The sequence below is a fragment of the Acipenser ruthenus genome, chromosome 5 (assembly GCF_902713425.1).
Source record: "Acipenser ruthenus chromosome 5, fAciRut3.2 maternal haplotype, whole genome shotgun sequence".
Lineage (NCBI taxonomy): Eukaryota > Metazoa > Chordata > Actinopteri > Acipenseriformes > Acipenseridae > Acipenser > Acipenser ruthenus.
The window spans coordinates 70,636,564-70,657,738 of NC_081193.1; the positions used below are offsets into that span (position 1 = coordinate 70,636,564).

General features: G+C 39.2%; 1 protein-coding gene across 6 annotated transcripts in view; it reads left to right on the top strand.

The window, feature by feature from the left end:
• Positions 1–18,668, top strand: part of LOC117402264 (SERTA domain-containing protein 2-like) — a 41,981-nt gene extending 23,313 nt beyond the window's left edge. For 2 of the 6 annotated variants that reach the window (XM_034003235.3, XM_034003236.3), the window contains one exon: positions 13,968–18,668. In XM_034003235.3, coding sequence (XP_033859126.1) covers positions 13,972–15,009 — 1,038 coding nt within the window. In that variant the 5' untranslated portion in view covers positions 13,968–13,971 and the 3' untranslated portion in view covers positions 15,010–18,668. Of the gene's footprint in view, positions 1–2,067; positions 2,090–3,015; positions 3,531–10,240; positions 11,183–12,000; positions 12,388–13,967 lie in introns of those variants that run through there. The other 4 variants (XM_034003237.3, XM_034003234.3, XM_059024430.1 and 1 more) reach the window with 4 other exon arrangements.
• The last annotated feature ends 2,507 nt before the right edge of the window (positions 18,669–21,175 follow it).

The following is a 21,175-nucleotide window of genomic DNA, read 5'->3' on the forward strand; positions in this document are numbered from 1 at the left end:
CATGTGTAAACATGGACTCAGTTGATGCGCTCCATTCTCCCCACGCATTTTTTTACAGGATTTTACTCAGCACTCCAGTGCTTTCTGATATCAATGGAGCCAGATCAAGACTGGTACTAAAAATCTCTACCTCAGCACCTGCACACCAACTCTTTCATTTCTGGACTGGATAAAAACATAACCCATGGTAATCTACACAGAATGCAGTACCAGAGATGGTGCATGCACAGAACTGAGCATTCCACAGTACTAGAGTAGACGGGTAAACGAATATTAGCCATCAGCTTTTAGTTTTTAACCATACACTTCGGGAACATTTTTTGTTTCCCAGCAAAAGTGGTTAATTCATTATTTAAACCCCATGAGCTTTTGAATGATATTCATGTTGCTTTAAGTTGCATCATTAAATTAATAACTAAACCTTACATGGAGATGGTACTCCCTTCAAATGAAAACCATTTATTACCTGAAGATTTCTGTCTCACGCATACATTGGTATTCATTATATTTAGCCTTTAATCTTTGGGGTGCATACAGTATTTGACAAAAAGACACAGTATTTTTGGAATGGTGGTTTGGTGGTAGACTGCAAATTATCCAGTGAATTTTCAGACATGGTCAATTTGTAGGTATTTTGCCTGTGATGACTTCAGTAGTCGTTCGCATCCTAGAGAGAGAGAAAGAAAGAAATGTAGGGTAATGTCTATTACACAGGGCATCAATTCTACCTGAACTGCCGGGTAAACAGTCGATAATGTGGTAACGGCTTGGATGAAAAGATATCTGTTTTTTATTCAATTATGCTTCCAATAAAAGCTGGAATTGTACAAATTGGTAATGGGAGTTATGCATTCTAACTGTTATGAAATTTCACTAAAATAATTGTCCTTTTTTTAATTAAATTGACTGCCCATTTCTTATTTTGTATTTATCTTTGTGGCAGACTGGCTGGCAGTGGTGAGTGTGATGACGTCACGGACCAGGAAGTAACTGAATCACAAACAATGGATGGGTGGATGAAGCTGAGTGCAATGGCACTCAGCGTATTTATTAATCAATAAAACAAAATATTTAAACAAAACAGAAACAAAATGGCACGAGGGCCAAACGAATAAACAGACAAACAAGTAAGTGGCGTGCTGGCTAAACCAGCACGTTTTAGCAATTGTTTCTATGTCTTCTACGCGCTCTCTCTCCGCTCTCCCGTACTCTCTACTCCAACACTCCACCTCGAGTGCAGAGAGCTGCAGGTTTATATACTCTGGCCGAGGGATTAACTAGTTGGTAATTATCTTATTATCCCTCGGCCAGAGTCTGCACGCGTTTGGTAAGGATGCATGACTGTCAGCTAGTTAAATAATCAGTAGCTGATCAGCCATGCATCCTCACGGGGTTTTTAAATATAATAATAAAAGACGCGGCGCTTTTACCCGCGCCGCAAACAAATATACAAATAATAATACATAGGGGCGGGACACTCCGCCACAATCTTTCATCCTTGTGTGCCTTTTTTTTTTTTTTACTTCTCTTTGTCAACAGAAGTGTGCCCTAGGCAGGAGGGCTGAAACCATCATTCTTAGTGGAGTCCATGCTGCCCAGTCTCACAGTCAGTGCCCAGACCCTTTGGCCTTGAAATAATACAGGAAATGGGTTGAACATCTGTCACCATCCTACTGGCCAAGATTACGGTCCGCACCAGAGCCTTTAAAACAGAACGGGTGCCAAGCCTCTGTTATCGATTAGAGTAGTGTGTTGAATTTGAGTAGCATATGGACGGCTGCAGTGCTGTTGCACTCCACTCTGTTTCAGTAAAGCACGGGTTGAGCTACCTGCTTAACTGGTTCTCACCAGTGAGTGAAATCTGCCTGTCAGGATAAAATATCTCGTAATGATGACAAGCCACCAAAGTTCTCATTAGGGTGCTGTAAAAGGAAGTGCAAGGCAGGGACAGAGGCAATTGTTAAGTATACAGCTGAGGCTTATGCAAGGAGACGTTTTACTGACGTAGGTTTTTTTTTTTTTTTTTTTTCTTAAAGATGCAGTACACCCATTAAATTGATCATGTGCATGCACAATTGCACACTAAAAGGTATGAGTTCAAGGTTTTCATTTTTCAATGTGACTTCTGCATGCTCTATTGGTGTGATTGTGTGCCACTGGCAGACTGGACGTCACAGAGGAAGCTCTCGGACAATTTCTGCACAGAAACAAAGAAAATACTAGTCACCTTTATTGTGATCAAGGTAACAAAGTGAAACGTGCAATTAGTGCTGTGGTGTAAACGGAGACCTAAAAAGAGAAACAAACCTGTGCGACTAACTCTGTGGTACCCACTGTGTCCCCCAGTGCATGAGGGATCTACTGTTTCCTGCGTACAGGTCCCTTTAAATTGGGTATAATGAACAATTATTATGAAACTCCTCTTTTTGTGTTAACACTGTGCCTCCTGGTACCTGAGCACTTTATTTTGGAAAGTCTTTCAAAGATTTACATTTGGCCATGTGTCTTCTAACATTGTCACTGGTGCTATATATATATATATATATATATATATATATATATATATATATATATATATATATATACACATATATACATATACCTTTGCTTTGGGGACAAAAACTACTCCTAAACCTGTTGTAACTCTAAGGACACAAATGTGTTTTAAAATGGCAGTTGCTATCCAGCTCCTTAACACGCTCAAAAGCCATTTAAAGAATGTTTTAATAGTTAGGATGAATTTGTTGACTGGTTTAAAGTTGTTGAATAACTTAAATGCTTGTCATATTTGCGGTTAATCTGTAGAGCAGGGTTTTTGCTCCGTTGTGCACTGGCAGAAAGAATTGACTCTTGCTCTTACTGGGCAGTCATTTTTAATACCTGCTCAGTTTGTACTGTCCACTCAGTTTTACTCTCTAGTAAACCTGATTTTCAACAGACGCCTTTGCTTTGAGTCGAAGCAGATTTATATTCCTATTTGTGGTCCCTTGGGTCAAAGGCACATGGAACTGACATGAGAGACGGGAGCCCCCAGGTGGAGTTCTGCTTCTGATTGGCTGCTTAGCCCGAGTAGGGGCATGTGAATCCTGGCTTGCTCTCTTGCTGTACGCTGCTGCGCCAGCTGCCAAGTGTGAAAGGAGAGAGAGAGAGAGAGAGAGAAAGACAGCTAGCTGGAGACAGAGGGTGGGGGAAAGTGAGGGGCGGACCTCGTGTGTTGAAGCCAGGCTCAGTAAGCAGTTCAGCGCAGGAGCTTTAATAATATACGTCATTCTTTCACGAGCAACGCTGTGAGTAGTGAGAAAAGCTCTCGGTATTAATCGTGTTTTTTTTTGTTTTGTTTTTTTTCCTTCACTCGCCATTGTGTAAGTAGTGCGTGCTCACACACAGCCAAAGGAAAAGAAAGTGAACTGGAGGCTACATGTTAAGAGTAGTCGATGCAGCTTGCAGTTGCAGCGACATATGGGGCCGGCGCTGTTTATCAAAGTGTGACCCTGATGCTTTATTTTAATTCTCAGGTGGAACTTCATGTGGTAAGTTAAATACATGGTCAAAAAAGTGTACTTTTTGCTTTTGCTAAAATGTTAATAAAGTTTTGCCTGTCTTCTTATAATTTAAATAGGGCGCTACGTCTTTATTTTGCTGTTGACAAACTCGCAAAACCAAATGCAACACAGGTTGGTCTTGACACTCCGTCAGTTCACCAGTCGGTAGCAGTGTTGTGCTTGTCTTCCTTTTTAAGGAGACGGTCAGTTGTGTAACTCGCAGAACAAAGCAGAGTTAATTACTTACAGTAAATTGCTAGACGTTTTTATTTGCAGATTGTGAATCTTACATCATGATCGATCGTGGCATTCATTCGCAGAGTTGTTCTTTTGAAAATGTTTGCATAAGAAAAGGATGCCTAGTCGCCGGTATAAAGCTGCATCTGTCACAGTAACGACGTGCAGGGTTTGACCTCCCAGTCCACTCTCCGCATTGAGAATTTTTTTTTTTTTTTTTTTTTTTTAAACTCGTATGTTTTTCAATTGTGTCTCGGTAGAGTCAGCGACACCACTGGTTTAAATATGTGCATGTAGTCGAGCGTAATGTAGACGTTCAGTTTGGAAGTGTCTTAAAGAATTTATTTGGCTTGTGCAATTCTTGGTGTCAGCTGATTTTGACCCTAAAATTACAACAGCATAATTATCATGAAACGGGAGACGGCGTGCAGCGTTCTACATCATTCGAGACTCTGTGTGTGTGATTTTATTATATATATATATATATATATATATATATATATATATATATATATATATATATATATGGGATTATTGCTTCTAAATCTAAAAATAATAAAAATGCATGTTTTTCAAACATTGTAAAATATATATAAATGTGTTACTGCATCGTGATGTGCTTTGTATATGCATTCCGTACGGCGTTATGTAATGCACGCATTTTAATAATAAAATAAGGATTAAACGAAACAATACAATGTACGAAATACTCTAGCTGTTAAATACAATTGACATATCGCACTTTATTGTGTTATTTAATATACAATATAGTGCTGTAATTTTGTGTCTTATTGTTTCTTAAGCAATATTGTAGGTTCTCCTTGCACTTCTTCCAGTGTGACCAGAAATCCAACTATACTCTTTCTATATGAAACCTACAGAACCCCTAAGGGACATGGTGTGAATTGAAAAATAAAGTTTGTAGCATGTGAGCACCACATACGATCTCTCTAATAAGCTGCTGCGTATTGCTGAGCTCTCTATATCAGTGCTGCTGGTAGAACCCCTTCCTGGGATGACACACTTGGTCCCGCCCACTGAAGGATTAAATCTGTCATACTGAGGAAGCCATTTCTCTTTTTCCTCTCAAGACGGTACGCTGAGCGTGTTGATAGAAAAGAGCTTCTCGAGTTGATTGTATTTCCCTTGCATTCGTGCTGAAAACTGGCTCGCCGCTTTCCCGGAATCAACGACTGAAAAAGACCAAGCCTTTTGCCTTTCGGTCTTTCAGCGGCCTCCTTGCCTGTGTGGTAGGCCGCTCTTATCTGTCTGTCATGTGTGAGAGACTGCCTGTGCAGTCACCCTCGTGAGTGGTTGTCTATTCCTTCTTGGGAGAGCACAGTTCCTCCATGGGGCTAGGCCTTGCTGCATCCCCGCTGTCGAGTGACCCTTCTAGCAGTGTGTTTCCTCCATGGAGCTAGGCCTTGCTGCATCCCCGCTGTCGAGTAGACCTCGCCGGCTGCATAGGCCCGCCCACCTCTGTGAGTCGGACCGTGTAAACAAACAGGCCCCGTACACTCCATAGAGTTGAAGTATCTGTCTATGAATACAGCCTTCCTCATGGCATCACCTCTGCCAAGCGGGTCAGTAAGCTGCAGGCGCTGTCGGTGCACAGCTCCTGCATGTGTATTAGGGACGATGGTAGCAAGGTGTCACTGCGTACAAACCCTGCTTTCCTCCCCAAGGTGATCACATCCTTCCACATTAATCAGTCTGTGGAACTGGAGTTCCATCCACCCCGTTTTCTTCGGAGGAGGAGGATGAGAGATTGAATTTCCTCTGCCCAGTGCGGGCATTGAAATGCTACGTGGATAGGACAAGAGCTCTGAATCAGTCAGACCAGCTCTTCGTCTGTCACGGGATACAGACCCTAGGACAGACCCTCTCAAAGCAGTGTCTGTCACATTGGATTGTGGACACAGTCTCGACGGCGTATGATATTGCTGGCTTGTCCCCACCTGGGAGGGTGACCGCACACTCCACTAGAGGGTTGGCTACATCTTAGGCTCTCTTCAGAGGGGCCTCACTGTCTGATATTTGTACTGCGGCAAACTGGGCTACACCGCATACTTTCTCCAGGTTCTATCGCCTTAATATCATAGATTCTGCCCTGCCTTCATTAGGCACGAGAGTCCTTGAGGATTTAAGCTCACACCGCTAACCCTGGGGTTATGCGGTTCTGATGCGTCCCTCATATGCTGCAGTTTCTTCTCCCTCAAGACGGCTCTGGTATACATTATCCCATGCATAATGTCGTTGGTGGTCATCTTCGAATTGAAAGGGAACGTTGGGTTACTCACGTAACCCTGGTTCCCTGAAAGAAGATGACCACCAACCATGAGGTCGCGTCGGTCGCCCTCATGGGTTCGATGGAAAAATGGCTTCCTCAGTATCATGGTTTTAATCCCTCGGTGGGCTGGACCGAGTGCGTCATCCCAGGAAGGGGCCTACCGGCAGCTATGATATAGAGAGCTCAGCGATACCTACCCAATGGGCAGGCATATCCCATACATAATGTCGTTGGTGGTGGTCTTCTCTTCAGGTAACCAGGGCTATGTGAGTAACCTAACGTTCCGTAGAAACCCCCAATTCGGCTGGGGAAAAAAAAGTAAATAAAAGCCGAACCCCACTCTTGCCTTGGAGATCATACAAGAATCTCTGGTGTAAAATCTGTAGTACAATGTGCAGTACCAGAGAAAATGTGCCTGGCTTAACTGTCATAACATAAAGCTAGAGTATTGCAATGGTATTGTATAGTTGTAACAAGCAAAACAAAGTTAAATAAATTGGCAATATATAAAAAGCATGTTTCATCTATTTAAAAACATGCCTTTATATTCCCAGACAATCAAGAGTCATTGTGCAACGTGCAGCAGTTTCCCATTCTGAAGAAGGCCTATATAGACTGTGAAGTAATTTGCTGTATTTTCTCTAGCTGTGCTCAGTTTAAGATAGAGCATGTTGTACAGTAATTACTCTATATTTTGAAGAGCATCTTCAATGCAGTTAATTTCGTTATGAAATTCTGTTTGTTTAGTTTTTTTTTTCTTTTGTTGTCTGCTTAAAGTTGTCATGAGAGGTCTGGGCTAGGCAAGAGTCTTTTGCTGGCTGTTTTTTTTTTTTTTTTTTTTTAAACATACGTAGATCCATATTCCTTTCATAAGAGGCAGCATCAGCTCCAAAAAGTAGACAGATGTCTGGTGACCTAATTTTAAAGACCTTCCTGGCACAAGTTTAAAAAAAATAATAAAATAAAAAAATTATTATAAATGTACCGCTGAGTGTGGTGAATAAGAGGATCGCTGCTGTTGGCAGCAAATCTTTGTCAGAAACAGGAGGCTGCGATTTACATAGTCCAAAGAGCACATACTGTATAAATTAATGAGATCAAGGTCCATTCTGAACTGGCAAAGCATAGATTAAAACATACAATGTCGTAGATCTCTGTTTGCATTATACAGCAGGCCTATTAATTTTAAAAAATGGAAATACTTTTAAAATAGTCCTTTTTGAAATGTTTTATAAATCATTTTTCTATTATCAGTAGTTTGGTGCAGTTTAAGGTTCACAGTGAGGTTTTGACTGTCCTTCCCTGATGAAAGCAGAGCTGAAATTACAAACCCTACAGTGGTACTGGGGAGTCCCAACAGATTTCCATAAGCTTGTTATTAAGAAGACTTTTGAACACTAGCCAGTGCATACGTTTTCTGTTTCAAACACCAGTTAAAAGTTGTCTGAGGAGAGTGACCTCAACTTCTGCTTCCTTATCCCAGTTTGCAGTATGAAAAATAAGGACTTCCCCCAACCTCTGCACATACTTCTGCTCCATATTGATGTAGACTTTTAGGCAGGATAAGAAGAAACAAAAAGGAGAGACGATTCTGTTTTCAGAGTTCAGACTGATCTTGTGAACTGCAGAGTGCGAGTTGTGTAGACCCCGGGCAACAGACGGAACACACTTTTAATCGTCTCTTTTTTTTTTTTACTAGTACTGTTATATACAGTTAAGATTAACTTGGCACAGGTTTTATTTAGAGATCCGATCAGGCAATTCTAATGTCTCATCAGTGGTGGTGCTGGTGCCGCTGTAAGCGATGCTGTGCCCTGCACTCTGCTCTTGCCCTTGCTCAAGCTCCAGGGAAGTCTGAGATGGCTTCTCTACCCCCTCCCTAAGGGAGGCAGTGACATGTGCACACTCGCATTTATGATTGCATCGTGTGCATTATAGTACTGTATGCACCAGAACAAGGACATTTAAAACGGTGAATTAACATCGTTGTTTCAATGTCTCACCATTGAACATGTTATACATATGTTCTAGTGTCCTTTATGTAAAAATAATAAATAAATGTATTTCTTAACATATCCAAAAAATAAATTGATAGTGTACGTAGAAGGCAAGCTTTCACTTAGTATTTTTTTTAATTAAGCCCCATTGGTTCTAGAAAGGAACTCCCATTTCTGAAGGTGAGCTGTTCGGTTTACTTCCTTGAATTGAGGGGTTGGTAAGTGCAAAGAGCTGCAGAGAGAGAGAGAGAGAGAGAGAGAGAGAGAGAGAGAGAGAGAGCGAGAGAGAGCGAGAGAGAGAGAGAGAGAGAGAGAGAGAGAGAGAGAGAGAGAGAGAGAGAGAGAGAGAGAGAGAGAGAGAGCACTGTGCTTGTGCTGTTGTGTGTTGGAGGCAGCCTCACTGCATATTGGAGCTGCCACAAAGCAGGTTTGACAAGTTTTAAATGTCTGCAGGCCAGGACCATTTCCTTTCAAGAGAAGTGCTGGTTATGGCCAGCTATTTGCTGAGAACATGTTTTCTACTTTCAGCCTACTGTGCAGCTTTCAAAGCACTAATTTACCTATACCTGCATCTGTGTGTTATTTGGAGTTTGTACAGTTGTATTATGCTGATGATATTGAACAACTAATTTGAAGTATTCTTCTAAAAATGTTATGGCTTAACATTGCTTGGCAACGTTTACTTTAAAGTACTTTGTTTATAGACAGTACTTTTAGACAGTCCTGCAGTTGCTGCGGAATAGGAAAAAGTCAGTAGCCGACGTAATGTGTAACTAAATCTAATAGGCTGTAAAGAACTTGCCTGTTTGTTTGTTTTTTTTCAGTGAGATTAAACATATGTGCTTTCTTGTTTTTCTTAATTTAAAAAAAATATATATATTTATGTACAGTTGCACTGGTGATGTTGTCCAAGTTAGTTATTTTAAGCCAAACAGGTTGATATCTTCAGTTTCAACAACTTACTCATTGGAATGTATTTGCAGTTACATTATTGTTCTGACTACTGTAGTGTCTTGCTTACTGTTAAAATATTTTGAGTGCATTCCCTCACTTTGCTTTTGTGGCCATTCAATGACAATGTAACATTTATTACATTGGATAAGTCCTCAATAACTTTTTGTTGGCCAAACATCCTGTGTATTACCCTGGCCCTTTGTCCCTTCACCTTTTGAACTTGCTTCAAAGTACGGGCCCATAAAGAGGAAAACTTAAGCCACCGAATCCAGACAACAGGTTGCATAGGTGAATGGGATGTTCTTTGACGTGCTGCATTGACTTAATCATGCATGTTAAGCACTCTTTGACAAAAGAAACACCATAGGAGTGTGTTTTTACACACTGAGATAATATTGCATTTCTTTCTTGGGATAATGCTGCTATTATTTTGTAAAATAATTTTTACAATTTGCCTGAAGCTGAAATGAAAACAGTGTGGGTGTTGTGTTGATAGTTTTAATGTGGTGTGTCTGACCGTTGATAAACACTGGAAGCTTGCTGCACCCTCAGGACCTCAAATACTACAGCACAGTATGCGGCAAGCGAGAGAGGGCTAGGCACGTGGATGGAAACACTAGTATCGGATTACTCTATTATAATCTCTCGCTCGCTGGCTCTTGCTCTCTCTCTCTCGTTCCCTCTTTTGCTCTCTCTCTCTCTCTTGCTCGCTCTTGCTCTACCTTGCTCGCTCTCTCTCTCTCTCTCTCTCTCTCTCTCTCTCTCTCTGTCTCTCTCATTTGCTCGCTTACTGCTGTCAACTTGTCTTAATTGTGTTGCCTGTAACAAAGACTATTTAACCTAATCTCTTATAAAGACTATTTACAGTGCGCAACTAGCAAGGATGGTTTTCCGTTTATATTTGACACTGTTGTAAAGCCTGATTTAAATATTGTACATCAGTGTGGTTCAATAAAGTTTTTTGTTTTTATGCAGGCTGCATAAAAATTTAATTATTGGCCTTCGTGATTCAGAAGTAAATGAGGTTGCGAGAAATAATAGAATCCCTTTTTAACTGGCAGGTAATATTAGGTGGTGCTATAGATTATGGAATTACATTTTATTTGGTGTAAATTGTAACATTTGAATTTTTTATTTTTTTTTATTTCTCAATTTCCAGAAGCTTTTGAAAATCAAGAAAAAAAAAAAACATTTGCAGATAAATAGAAAAGTGAATTACTGTAGATGTTTGTTTGCTATTTTGTCTTCATAATATCATTATCTTGATGCTGTAAAAAAAAAACAAAAAAAAAACCTTTGTACTCATTGTGCTGTTTGTATGCTTTTAAATAAATTCACAGACCGTTCGAAATAGGAAAGTGTTGTGTGCAGGAAACTAATGGATGAGATGTGCTTTCTACTGTACTGTAAAATGACTGTTTGTCAACATCCTCATAAATGTTCATTCAAAAGAATAAGAGCTCTGGCAGTGGTTCTAGCAAAAGAGCCCAAACTGATGGAACATTTTCAGTTGAGAGTCAGGTTAACGAAGTCACCAGTAAAGGAGTCAGAATCAATTTAGGTCAGCATTACCTGTACCGCACAACATTACAAGATGTGCAGCAGTATAATCCCATGAAGAGACTTCTCTGAGGAATATACAGTACAGTGTGTACTAATAGTACATTTAGTTGTAATTAAAGCAAAACCCACTTACAATACTACACTAAAACGTTGACAAATGGTGAACTGTGTTTGTAGATGAAAAAAGTACCAAAGGATATGATCCTCTTTCATTAATGCGATCTACTACATAACCTAGTGGGTGCACAGTACTTGGCCTCCATTACTACTGGAGGGGAGGGGAGGGGAGGATACACAAGATATTAATCAGGAAGTAGCCTAGTGCCAGCCCAGCTTTGGGCCACACTTACTACACTAACCCCTCCCAACTTCTTTTCCAACCTTTGGACTTTGGCAGCCAATCACTGTGCTGAGTAACAAAAAAAAAAAAAAGAAAAGAGAAAAATAAGCAGAGTATGAATCTACAGGGTGGGGCTAATGAGGCATTTGGCTCCTCTGGAGCGTGCCCTGTAGTAAACTCACTTCACTCCACACATGGACAGATTAGACAGAGGGAGAGACTGCAGCTGCTCCCGAGGGAGAATCCCCACCCCCACCCAGTAAGTTCTGTTTTTGTGTTGGTCTTTACACAATTATTACAGGACTGTACAGCAATAGTAGTTATAGTATGGTTTTTACTTCCCTCCTTTCTGTAGGTAAATTCCCAGCTGACTTGTTTGTCATAGCAACAGCTAGAGAGAGTCTACTGCCTGGCCCAGACAATTACATTTTCCGAGAACTGTTTGGCGAGAATTGAAATTTGGGCTTGACAATCGTCAGTAACAGCTATCACTTTGCACACTGGTAGGAGTTTAATGGAACCGTTTGTGAAAAGCCAAGAAAGGAGCAATGGGAAACCTACAGTAATATAGGACAGCTTTTAAATCCTGCAGCATCAGCTGTTGTAGTTATAATTCAATGAGAGGACTATACTTTTAAATGTTAATTTTGCAGTTATGATTGGGTGAGTTTTTCTCTCCTTTTATATTTAATAATTTATACATTTTATAGTTATTATTTTTATATTTATTCATTTAACTTGTGGTAGTAATAGATAAATAAGTAAATGAATACATTTTTTTTTTTTTTTTTGTGGTACATTACAAGGATGTAGTAGTGCCGACTTTGATTACTGCGTTTTTAGAAATCTGTATAGAAAGACTTTGATAGTCTTTCTAGTGGTTTTTGAGGCAGTTTTCACTTAGCGTAGAAGTGTACAGTTATGACCATTTTACAGTAATTGTGTAATAGTAACACAGCTGATCACAGTAGAAGGGTAATGAGAGTTACAAATAGTTATGTAATGTTTACAAAGTTAATAGGAATATTTACTGTACACATACACGCTAAAATGCGTTTTGCATATTGAATAAAAAAGTTAATATTTAAAAATGCTTGTTTTATAAAGCTGTGAGTAGTATAATTAAAGTAGATTCCAGTACCTCTGGGCAGGTTCTTTACTATCTATCCTTTTCTAGGGAAGGTACACTTGTCTTGGCATGCCTGGGTGCCTGGTTAGAAAGCAGGGAAGGCGGGCCGCAGTCCCTAGTCACTGACACTAGTGTGATACATCTGATATTTAGACATTTTCTACAGGAAGTTTTGAGTCACATTTAGCACGACAGACTTCCTGGAAATCATTGTCACAAACGAAGTGAAGTAAAACTTGTACTTGCGTTTCAAGAAGAATGCTCTCGAGACTCTCTTCACTTGTAGATAATAGGAGTTACCTGGAAAATCTGAACTCGAATCTCCATTTCAGAAGGTAAGACAATACACTTCGGGATGGCTAATTAATGTTAATGACATTTGAAAAACAACTTGAGAATATAAAGTAGTACCGGGTTAAATGAATTTGTTTTAAAAGGGTCAGGATTTTGATTTTGATGAATATGAAGTACAGAACCAGGGAGGTGTTCTGGAGTTTAGGGTGTATGAGAGATTAGATTAAATTTGAGTTTACTTTTATTTAAATGTTTCTATCTTTCTCTGTATGTCATACTTGGGCATGTTTTACACATATCTAGAAAACCAATTATCCAGTTGGGATGAAACTTATAAGGACACAAATTCTTTATAGACATCTGTCTTTTTACTGAGTAACTTAATTTGCGCTAATGATGAAAAATCAGGTGAAACTGTCTTCACTTACTGCTTTCACAAGCTGGGGTTTTGTTACACTACACAGTATTTATTATTTAGTGGCCCCATGCTGTAGGTGGAGAATAATGGTAGTTTATATCTTCCAATAAGTGAGTATTGTGAAAGTCAGTTTTACAAAGTTTTAGTATTGCATGTTGCAAAGTCCAGTGTAGTAATCACTACAAGTAATATTTAAGATGTGTTGCCCCATAGTATTACAAAGATTAATACATAATTTATATATATATATATATATATATATATATATATATATATATATATATATATATATATATATATTCTCTGATTTGTTGTTTAAATGAATTTTTGGATGTAGTTTTTCTTGTTTTCAACTAAATTGGCTTGTTAATGTATTGGGCTTTTAAGTGTTAACACTCGTGGTATTGTTGTTTTGAACCTGGAGTTTAATTAGGTGATTTGATTTAATGTTGGATTAAACATTCACACTAAAGATTACAAACCATTGAGCTGCCATTTGTTTTATTTAACATTTACTGATTTACATAAATATTTCATATTTTAATGATGCCATATTTGGGGAATATACTGCATGAAGTGGGAGAGAGCAAAGCAGTCTCCATTTTGGTGAAGCTGATAGAAATTGTAAGTTCTGTTGAAATGAATGAAGCGGGCATATTCTGAAGAATGAGAACAGATGTCTGCTCCCTTAAGGACCTGCACTCTGACATGAACTGCGTGTCCAGAGGCATCTGCAAAGCCTCCTTTAACTACTGCACCAACATTATTTGAGTTATTTGAGAGAGCATGTATACAGTAGGTACACTGGGTTTTAAATAGATCTGTGTACAGTGTGCATACTCATTGGAGGGATGAGAGAGAGATGATTTTGAATAAAAAGGGGTTAATGTCTGCTTTGGTATAGTGACCTGGACTCCAGGGCTTGTAATGGGTGGTGGTGTTTTTTTTTTTTTTTTAATCCCCAGTTACAGTTTGACTAACTGAAATTAAAATTAGTTTATTTCATTGGCAGGAAAACACAATTTGGCAAGTAACAGAAATGTTTTTATTTCCTATTGAGTTCAAGTTAAGTGTTTCTCAATTCAAGGTCAACACTTCTTAGGAACAGCCAATACTTCAAAGTGTGACAAGCAAAGTAAAACACTGCATGCTGTTTCAGATCTGAAAATGTAACTGTCCTTGCTTTGTATTGCTCTCTTGCAGATATATGTTGGGTAAAGGGGCAAAGCGGAAGCTTGACGAACATGAAGATGGGCTGGAAGGCAAAGTGGCGGCGTCGGCGGGGGGCGGCCCCTCGAAGGTGTCCTACACCCTGCAGCGGCAGACCATCTTCAACATCTCCCTCATGAAGCTGTACAACCACCGGGCACTGACGGAGCCCAGCCTGCAGAAGCGGGTGCTCATCAACAACATGCTGCGGCGCATCCAGGAGGAGCTCAAGCAGGAGGGCAGCCTGCGACCCATGTTCTTCGCTGCCTCCCAGCCGCAAGACGACCCCCTGGACGAGGGCTACCGGGAGGCCCAACCAGCCTTTAGCATCCTGTCAGCTGCTGCACAGCCGGCCCAGCCCTCTGCTCTCACAAGCACTACACCACTAGAGTCCTGCCTCACCCCTGCCTCCCTCCTTGAGGATGATGCTTCTTTTTGCACTTCTCCTCCAAGTCCGACTCCCCACCCCCAGCACGACGGGCTTACCAAACCACCTCCACCACACCCACTGGTGGCTATTAAAGACAGCTTTTCCTCAGCCTTGGATGAAATAGAGGAGCTTTGTCCCACATCTACCTCCCCTGAGACGGCAGCAGTGACAGCGACAGCTCCCAAAATCCCGCCGCCACCGCCGTCGCCACCACCTGTATTAGACTCTAAAGACCTTGAGACCAAGGTCTGTAGCCAAAAGTTTGAGGGACTGGTCACACAGCAGGAGAGCAAAGCATCCGCAGCTGCTGAATCCAAGCTAATGGACTCGTCGTCCCCCAGTAACTTTGAGATTACGACTTCCACAGGTTTTCTCACAGACCTAGCCCTGGACGACATCCTGTTTGCTGATATTGACACCTCTATGTACGATTTTGACCCATGCACGTCCACTACGGGGACCACCTCCAAAATAGCCCCTGTAACAGCAGACGATCTCCTCAAAACCTTATCTCCTTATAACAATCAACCAGTCACCCCAAATCAGCCTTTCAAAATGGACCTCACAGAACTGGACCACATAATGGAAGTACTTGTTGGCTCTTGATCAGAGAAAAAAAAATATTCAAGAAACCTTTACTTTGTATTTGTACAGTTTTTTTATATAAGAAATATACTGGTGATAATGACACCCTGTACTTCAACACTGTGCATGCTTCCTTGCTTGCCTTTTAGAAAAGAAAATGAGGATCACACTAGGCTTTTAGCAGAACTCGAGTGCCTTCATCTGTGTACGACCACTTTGTAAATTCTGGTTCTGTGTTATTTTTATTTTTATTTTAAATCTTCATTGAGAGATACGTCTACCTGTAGAAAACGCAAAAATTCCCACAAACAGTTATGTTCTGGTGCAAAGAATGGACTTCAAAATGTTAAGCACAAAGAATATACAGAGAGTGTTGAATTGCATGGGCATTTCTGTGGATTTTTGTTTTCAGTAATGTTTATTGTAAGAGAATTTATTTAAATTGTGTTTTTTTTTTTTTTTTCCTGAACATTTTAAGGCGGCCCATTTTGATCTAAAAGTTCTGTGCTTATCGGCATTACACAGCTGTTTAAAAAATGCTGCCCAAATTTATTTTATATTTTTCTACAATTTCTGCAAGTGTTGGTATTGTTTTCTAAAAGAGAAAAAAAAAAGTTTCTACATAAAGTAGCTATTTTGATAGGACGTGCTCCAAGACATCTTGCTTACTTCAAACGTACAAGATGGACTTGTACTTTTTATACAAATAGTGTGACGTTTTTATATGTGAAAGTACTGGATCAAACAAGTCTGCAATATAAGTTTACTGGATGCAAATACATGTGCTTTAGGGAAGGTGAGGGTATTTCAGTAGAGGGTTCACACATTTATCTGTTTGTGAACTAAAACTGCAGCGTTCAAGTTTTGGGATTACTAAACTGGCAATACATTTACTTGCTAACCACTCACTGTGACAAACTAACGTATATAAGAGAGAAATCAGAAAACCTAAGACTTTCAGTATCCACAGCCACTAAACAAAGGCTTACAGTATCTATTAGTTTCAAAAGCATTGTATTGATTGGCTAACGTTTTTCATATTTGATTTGTATATTAAGATATTGGAGTACCCACTAAAAGCTGACCTTAAGGGGCAGCCGTATGAATGGAAAAGACATTTTGTCGTTTAAAAGGAAAGGAAATGGCTGATTTCTTGTTTTAAAAGCCTGAAAACATGTTTACTTACATTAAGTTTTGAATTGAAGGTGTAAGCAGTGAGTGATCATTCTACAGATCCACATGACTTGATTTGACATTCCTAATGTGGGCAGTATATAAGAAAAAACATTTGTTCTTCCAGAGTCATTCAACCCAAGCTTTCTTAAAGCACACAATTCTCTGTGTTGAGAGCGCTGTTTTAAAATAAAAGTACAGTATGTCTAAATATCACGTCCGTGAATCCAGTTCCCACATGAAGAAACTAGCAGCTGATGGCCTGTATGTGACCTGACATCACTTCTAATTCAGGAGTCAGCAACATGACATCACTTTGCATTTGTAATATGACTGGTCAATTGTTTCAGTGATGTAACTGCTTTACAATTTCAAAACACTTTATTTAATTTTGTTTTACCATCAGTATACAGGTGAACCTAGGTTTATATGCATGTTTTCCTCTGGATCTACGACCTTTCTTTACAAAAGCTTAATTGCACCAAAAGCATATTTTAATTAATTGTCTTGTATGTTGTTGTTTTTTTTTTTTTTAAAGTATAGAAACAATTGCAATGTATCATGCCTGTTGCCAAATTACTATGGCATTTGTAGCTTTTTAATGGTACTCTTTAGCTGTTTGTGTGCAGGGTTACAACTTGTATTGTTGAAAATGCATATGGCTTCTTTTAGAAATAACTTTTATAATTTATTTAAGTTTTTTTTATTATTATTTTGTTTTACGCCATCCCTTTTTTCTTTTTTTCTTTCTTTTTTTCTGCTCTCTCCTCGTCACGGATAAGGTTGGGTTGGTCTTGTTTTAGGGCAGACTGGCACTTCAACTCACTGCACAGGTTTTAGATGAAGGAGTGCAGATTTTCGTTATGCACTCTGTAGTTAAATTGCACCTTTTCTTGTTTTTGTTTTTTTCTTTCCCTCAATTGGGTCTTCATTTATGTCTGTACTGCAATTTTAAAAAAGGTTATATACTAAAGCTTTTCGATAACCACTTTAAGCAGGTTTCTTTAAAGGATACCTCATAGAAGGTAGCACATAAAGGGGACTGGGCTGTATTCAGTTGGTGTAGAAAGCCAGCGTAGACTTATTTGGGACCATTGACTGGAATCTTTTTTTGTTTTTGCTTTTAAACTGACACATTCATTCCTAGTTTGCAAATGCTGTTTTACCTTTCATTCCTCTAAGCTCTGTAATACTCTACCCTAAAATGTGAATTTTCTCAGCTATAGGCTAAAAAGTGATCTGATCAGCTTATGTAAGCAACCCCACATTTACACCACACCCCCTCAAAGGCCCATCTACATTTAAATATAGCAGTCTGTCTCGGAGGCGGTGCATTATAAAAGGAGTTGAAACTGTGAACAAAGGCTTTTTTAACTGTTATTTAGGGGAATGATTAACAAAAATATGTCAGCGCTGTTTAAAGTGGTTATCTTAAGTTTTTATATGTAGTTCAAGTATAGTAGACAAAAATGCCTTTTCAAAGTTGTAATTTTAATTTTTTTCCTGCTGACCACAGGGTTCTCGCACAACCAGCCTGCACAAATATTGCGTCTTCCCATCTGCTGTTGGGTTCTTTGAAGTGAATGCCAATAAAGATTATCAGAGGCCAGAATGGCAGTAGCATTTCAGATCAATTTGTATCTGTCAGACAACTGCCTCTCTCTTCTCTTAAAACAAAACTGTATAAAAAACATAAGAAACCAACACAATTTGCAGCACATTTCCTTATACTTTTTTGTAATTTATTTTTCTGTTTGATGTGCATTTAACTTTGAAGTAGTGTTTGAGGGGTTGCATCATATACCTAATGACCTTGTCAAGGGCCGTTGCAGTGCAGCCATTTGAGAATACAGAAGGACTCTCGGTGAGGAATAATATATTGGGGCGGGGGGGGGGGGGGGCGCAACAACTAGTATTTATTGTACAGAAGTAAATTGAACAATTATGAAGTGACATGGAGAGAGCAGACTGGACAACTACAAAAAAAGAAAACCTGGGTTTTGAAGTGATTTTTGTTTTCATTAAGTTATTTATTCTTTGTTTTCTGTGTAAATATATTTATTTTATTGTGAAGCTAACATGTGGATTGTAATGTGTACAGAATGTATGGTAGGAATGTACTTTCCTGCAGGAATGTATATTTTGTATTGAAAGGGGGTGGAAGCCATGTTCAAGGATTGCATTTTTTTTAAAAAAAAATATACAGTATATATGTTTTTCTGTCTGATTCTTTGTTCACACACCATTAACCCCACCCCACCATAACCCACCCACCACCTCCAAAATTACAGTGAAGGGGGTTTAGTTGTAAAGCATTTGTTAATTGCATATAAAAAAGGGATGTGCTATCGTACTTTTATTTACACATGGTTTCTAATCCAAAGCTTGCTTGACAATGTAGGACGTCAGTGACTTACGCCAACTTAAGACACTGCAATGCTTACAGTACGTACATAAACTTAAAAAAAATCTATATATATAATATATATATTCTCCACCCCCCCCCCCCCCACCCCACCCCCCACCCCCCCAATGTAAAGTTTAGTCGACAGCACCTTAAGGTTTAATCTGCCCCCTATGTTGTGTTCATGCTGTACGCAGACAACCCTTTCATTCTGGAAAAGGGGAGGTGGTTGTGTGAACTCTGTGTCGGATCTGGGGGAGGGGTTTGTCTGCTGTTTTGAAAGAATGCTGTATTTGTTTCACAGACCCTGGAGCTGTGCCTTTTTCTATGCAATATTAGCAACATATTCATCTGGAAAAAAAAAAAAAAGATTACTGTATTCACAAGGTATGGACTGTAGTACAAAAAAAATGAAACATGTACATGAAATTCGAGCAGTCTTACTTTTGTAGTTTTATATTATACAATAAACTGTAAAAAATAAATGAATCTGTTTTTATTTCTCTTTTTCATATATATAAACCAAATCTTAGATTTTTATGAATTGTGGAAAATGCAGGACTGGAGTCATAATCTGTTTATCCACTGAGTAGCTATAGTACAAACTTGCTGAATCATGTGTGTTTTTATTCCTTATTCCTCTTGTGACCTGAGACGCATTACAACCCTGGACTCCAGAAGTAAAAGCTAGAACCTAGAATCTTACTTGTGATGTTTTCTCACTTGTGTTGTATGAGATAGATAGATAGATAGATAGATAGATAGATAGATAGATATATTCTGTATCAGAAAAATGGCATAAGATAATAAGAGTGGTCCATTTATGCTACTTCTAGCATTAGGTAAAAGTATTAAACTTTTGTCCAGTCACAGTGTTTTTGTTTTAACCCTTTCTGGTCTAGAGATTAAATGAGAGTAATGTCTGTCTTCCCTGTGTTCAAAGAACCCAGTTACCACAATTTAAAACACTGCTTGGATATAGTTTCATGTGTTTAATTTGATTGAAATGTGGAGCGAGAGAGGGTTAGCTGCTTTAGTTTCACTCAACGTGACACATGGATTAGTCAGTCACTTTCATCTGGTTTTTTTCATTCCACTCAAAAAGTTGTTCATTAGTTTGGTAAATATAGAAACTCATGTCGTAATTTTATATTTGTGTGCTACTGAAAGAAACAAACACTAATGTTATTTGGGGTAACAAACGCAATGACAATGGTATCATGAATGTTTTAAATATTGTGATCACTTCTAAAATACATTTGTTATCAAATTAAGGAAGTTGTGTTGTTTGCAGAGAGAGAAAGGGTGTGTGTGTGTGTGTGTGTGTGTGTGTGGAAAAGCTAGAGTCCTGTCTGTATTTTTAACTGTCATAACCCGCTATCCTTTTTTAGACTTTTGTGGTCTCGTCGCCTCAGTACATTAGCTTCCCAAGTTACAAACCCCACACTTACAAACATACAGACGAGTCGAACAAACCCATTCCCTGGCTCCTGGCTACTAATAAAAGAAAGATGTAACGATCAGAAGCAGCACATTTTACCAGTTAAACACAGTTCACATTGTTGCATAACAGGCTTAGGAAATGTAGCTAAGTGTATTTGTTTGAATAGATTATTCCCGTAGCAGTATACAGATTCTGATCTGGATGCATCATGGGCTGGGCATGCAGAACATCCAGCCTCTTATGCCTCTGTTCCACTGTACAACCGAGCCACGCCAGGGCCGTACCGATCCCTCACGGTGCGGTTAAGGGGAGCCTGGGTTGTTTTTGCACTGCAGAGCCAAGCCGTGCTACTGACGTCGCACGCAGCGAAAGACAGTTGTTATTAATTATTGTTATTAATTAACTCAGTTTGCCAAAATGGTTGTTCAAAAATGAATAGACCAACTGTACAGCTGTATCTTGTATCACTGTATTTTGTAAATATATTTAGGAATGTCTTTATAATCCCACACATTTTACTGATTATATCGACTTACTAAAGTTCAATTAGTTCTGTTGAAGGGGGGGAAAAAAGAAGGTTTTAAAAATATGATTTGCCAAATATATGCCAGTTTAGGGATAGTTGTTGTTTTTTTCTTTGGGTGCTTAAAAAAAAAAGGAAAAAAAAGCTGCACAAGTGCAACGAGAGCCGTAGTTGTATGGTACAGAGGTACAGTATTTTGTTGTTTTTGTAAATAAGTTTAGAATTTTTCTTTCTTTTTATTAATATAATAAAGGTCAAGGATGAGACATTTGGTAGAATTTTGTGTTTTTGAGTGTGTTAAGTGTACCTTACTGGCGGTTTATGTCCATTTCCTTCAACTTGTCAGAAATTCGGGCATAAACTTTCTCATTTCTGACGCACGACTCCAGATCTTCCTGAACACTTCTATCTGCCCACAGAGAAACTAGAGCCTGCACTTCCTCAGTGTCCCAAGGCTGTAGTTTTCTCTCATCACACTCGCTACCTGCCATGTTTGTTGTTTTTCATTCTGGAGTGTACTGACTGATGCAACGTAATGATGAAAATCCTTAACCCCGCCCCTGGCTCGGCTCACAGGTGGATTCAGATGTCTTGTGAGGCTGGAGTTTCATGGTTTGGTTCTCGCTCAGCTCAACAAATAGCC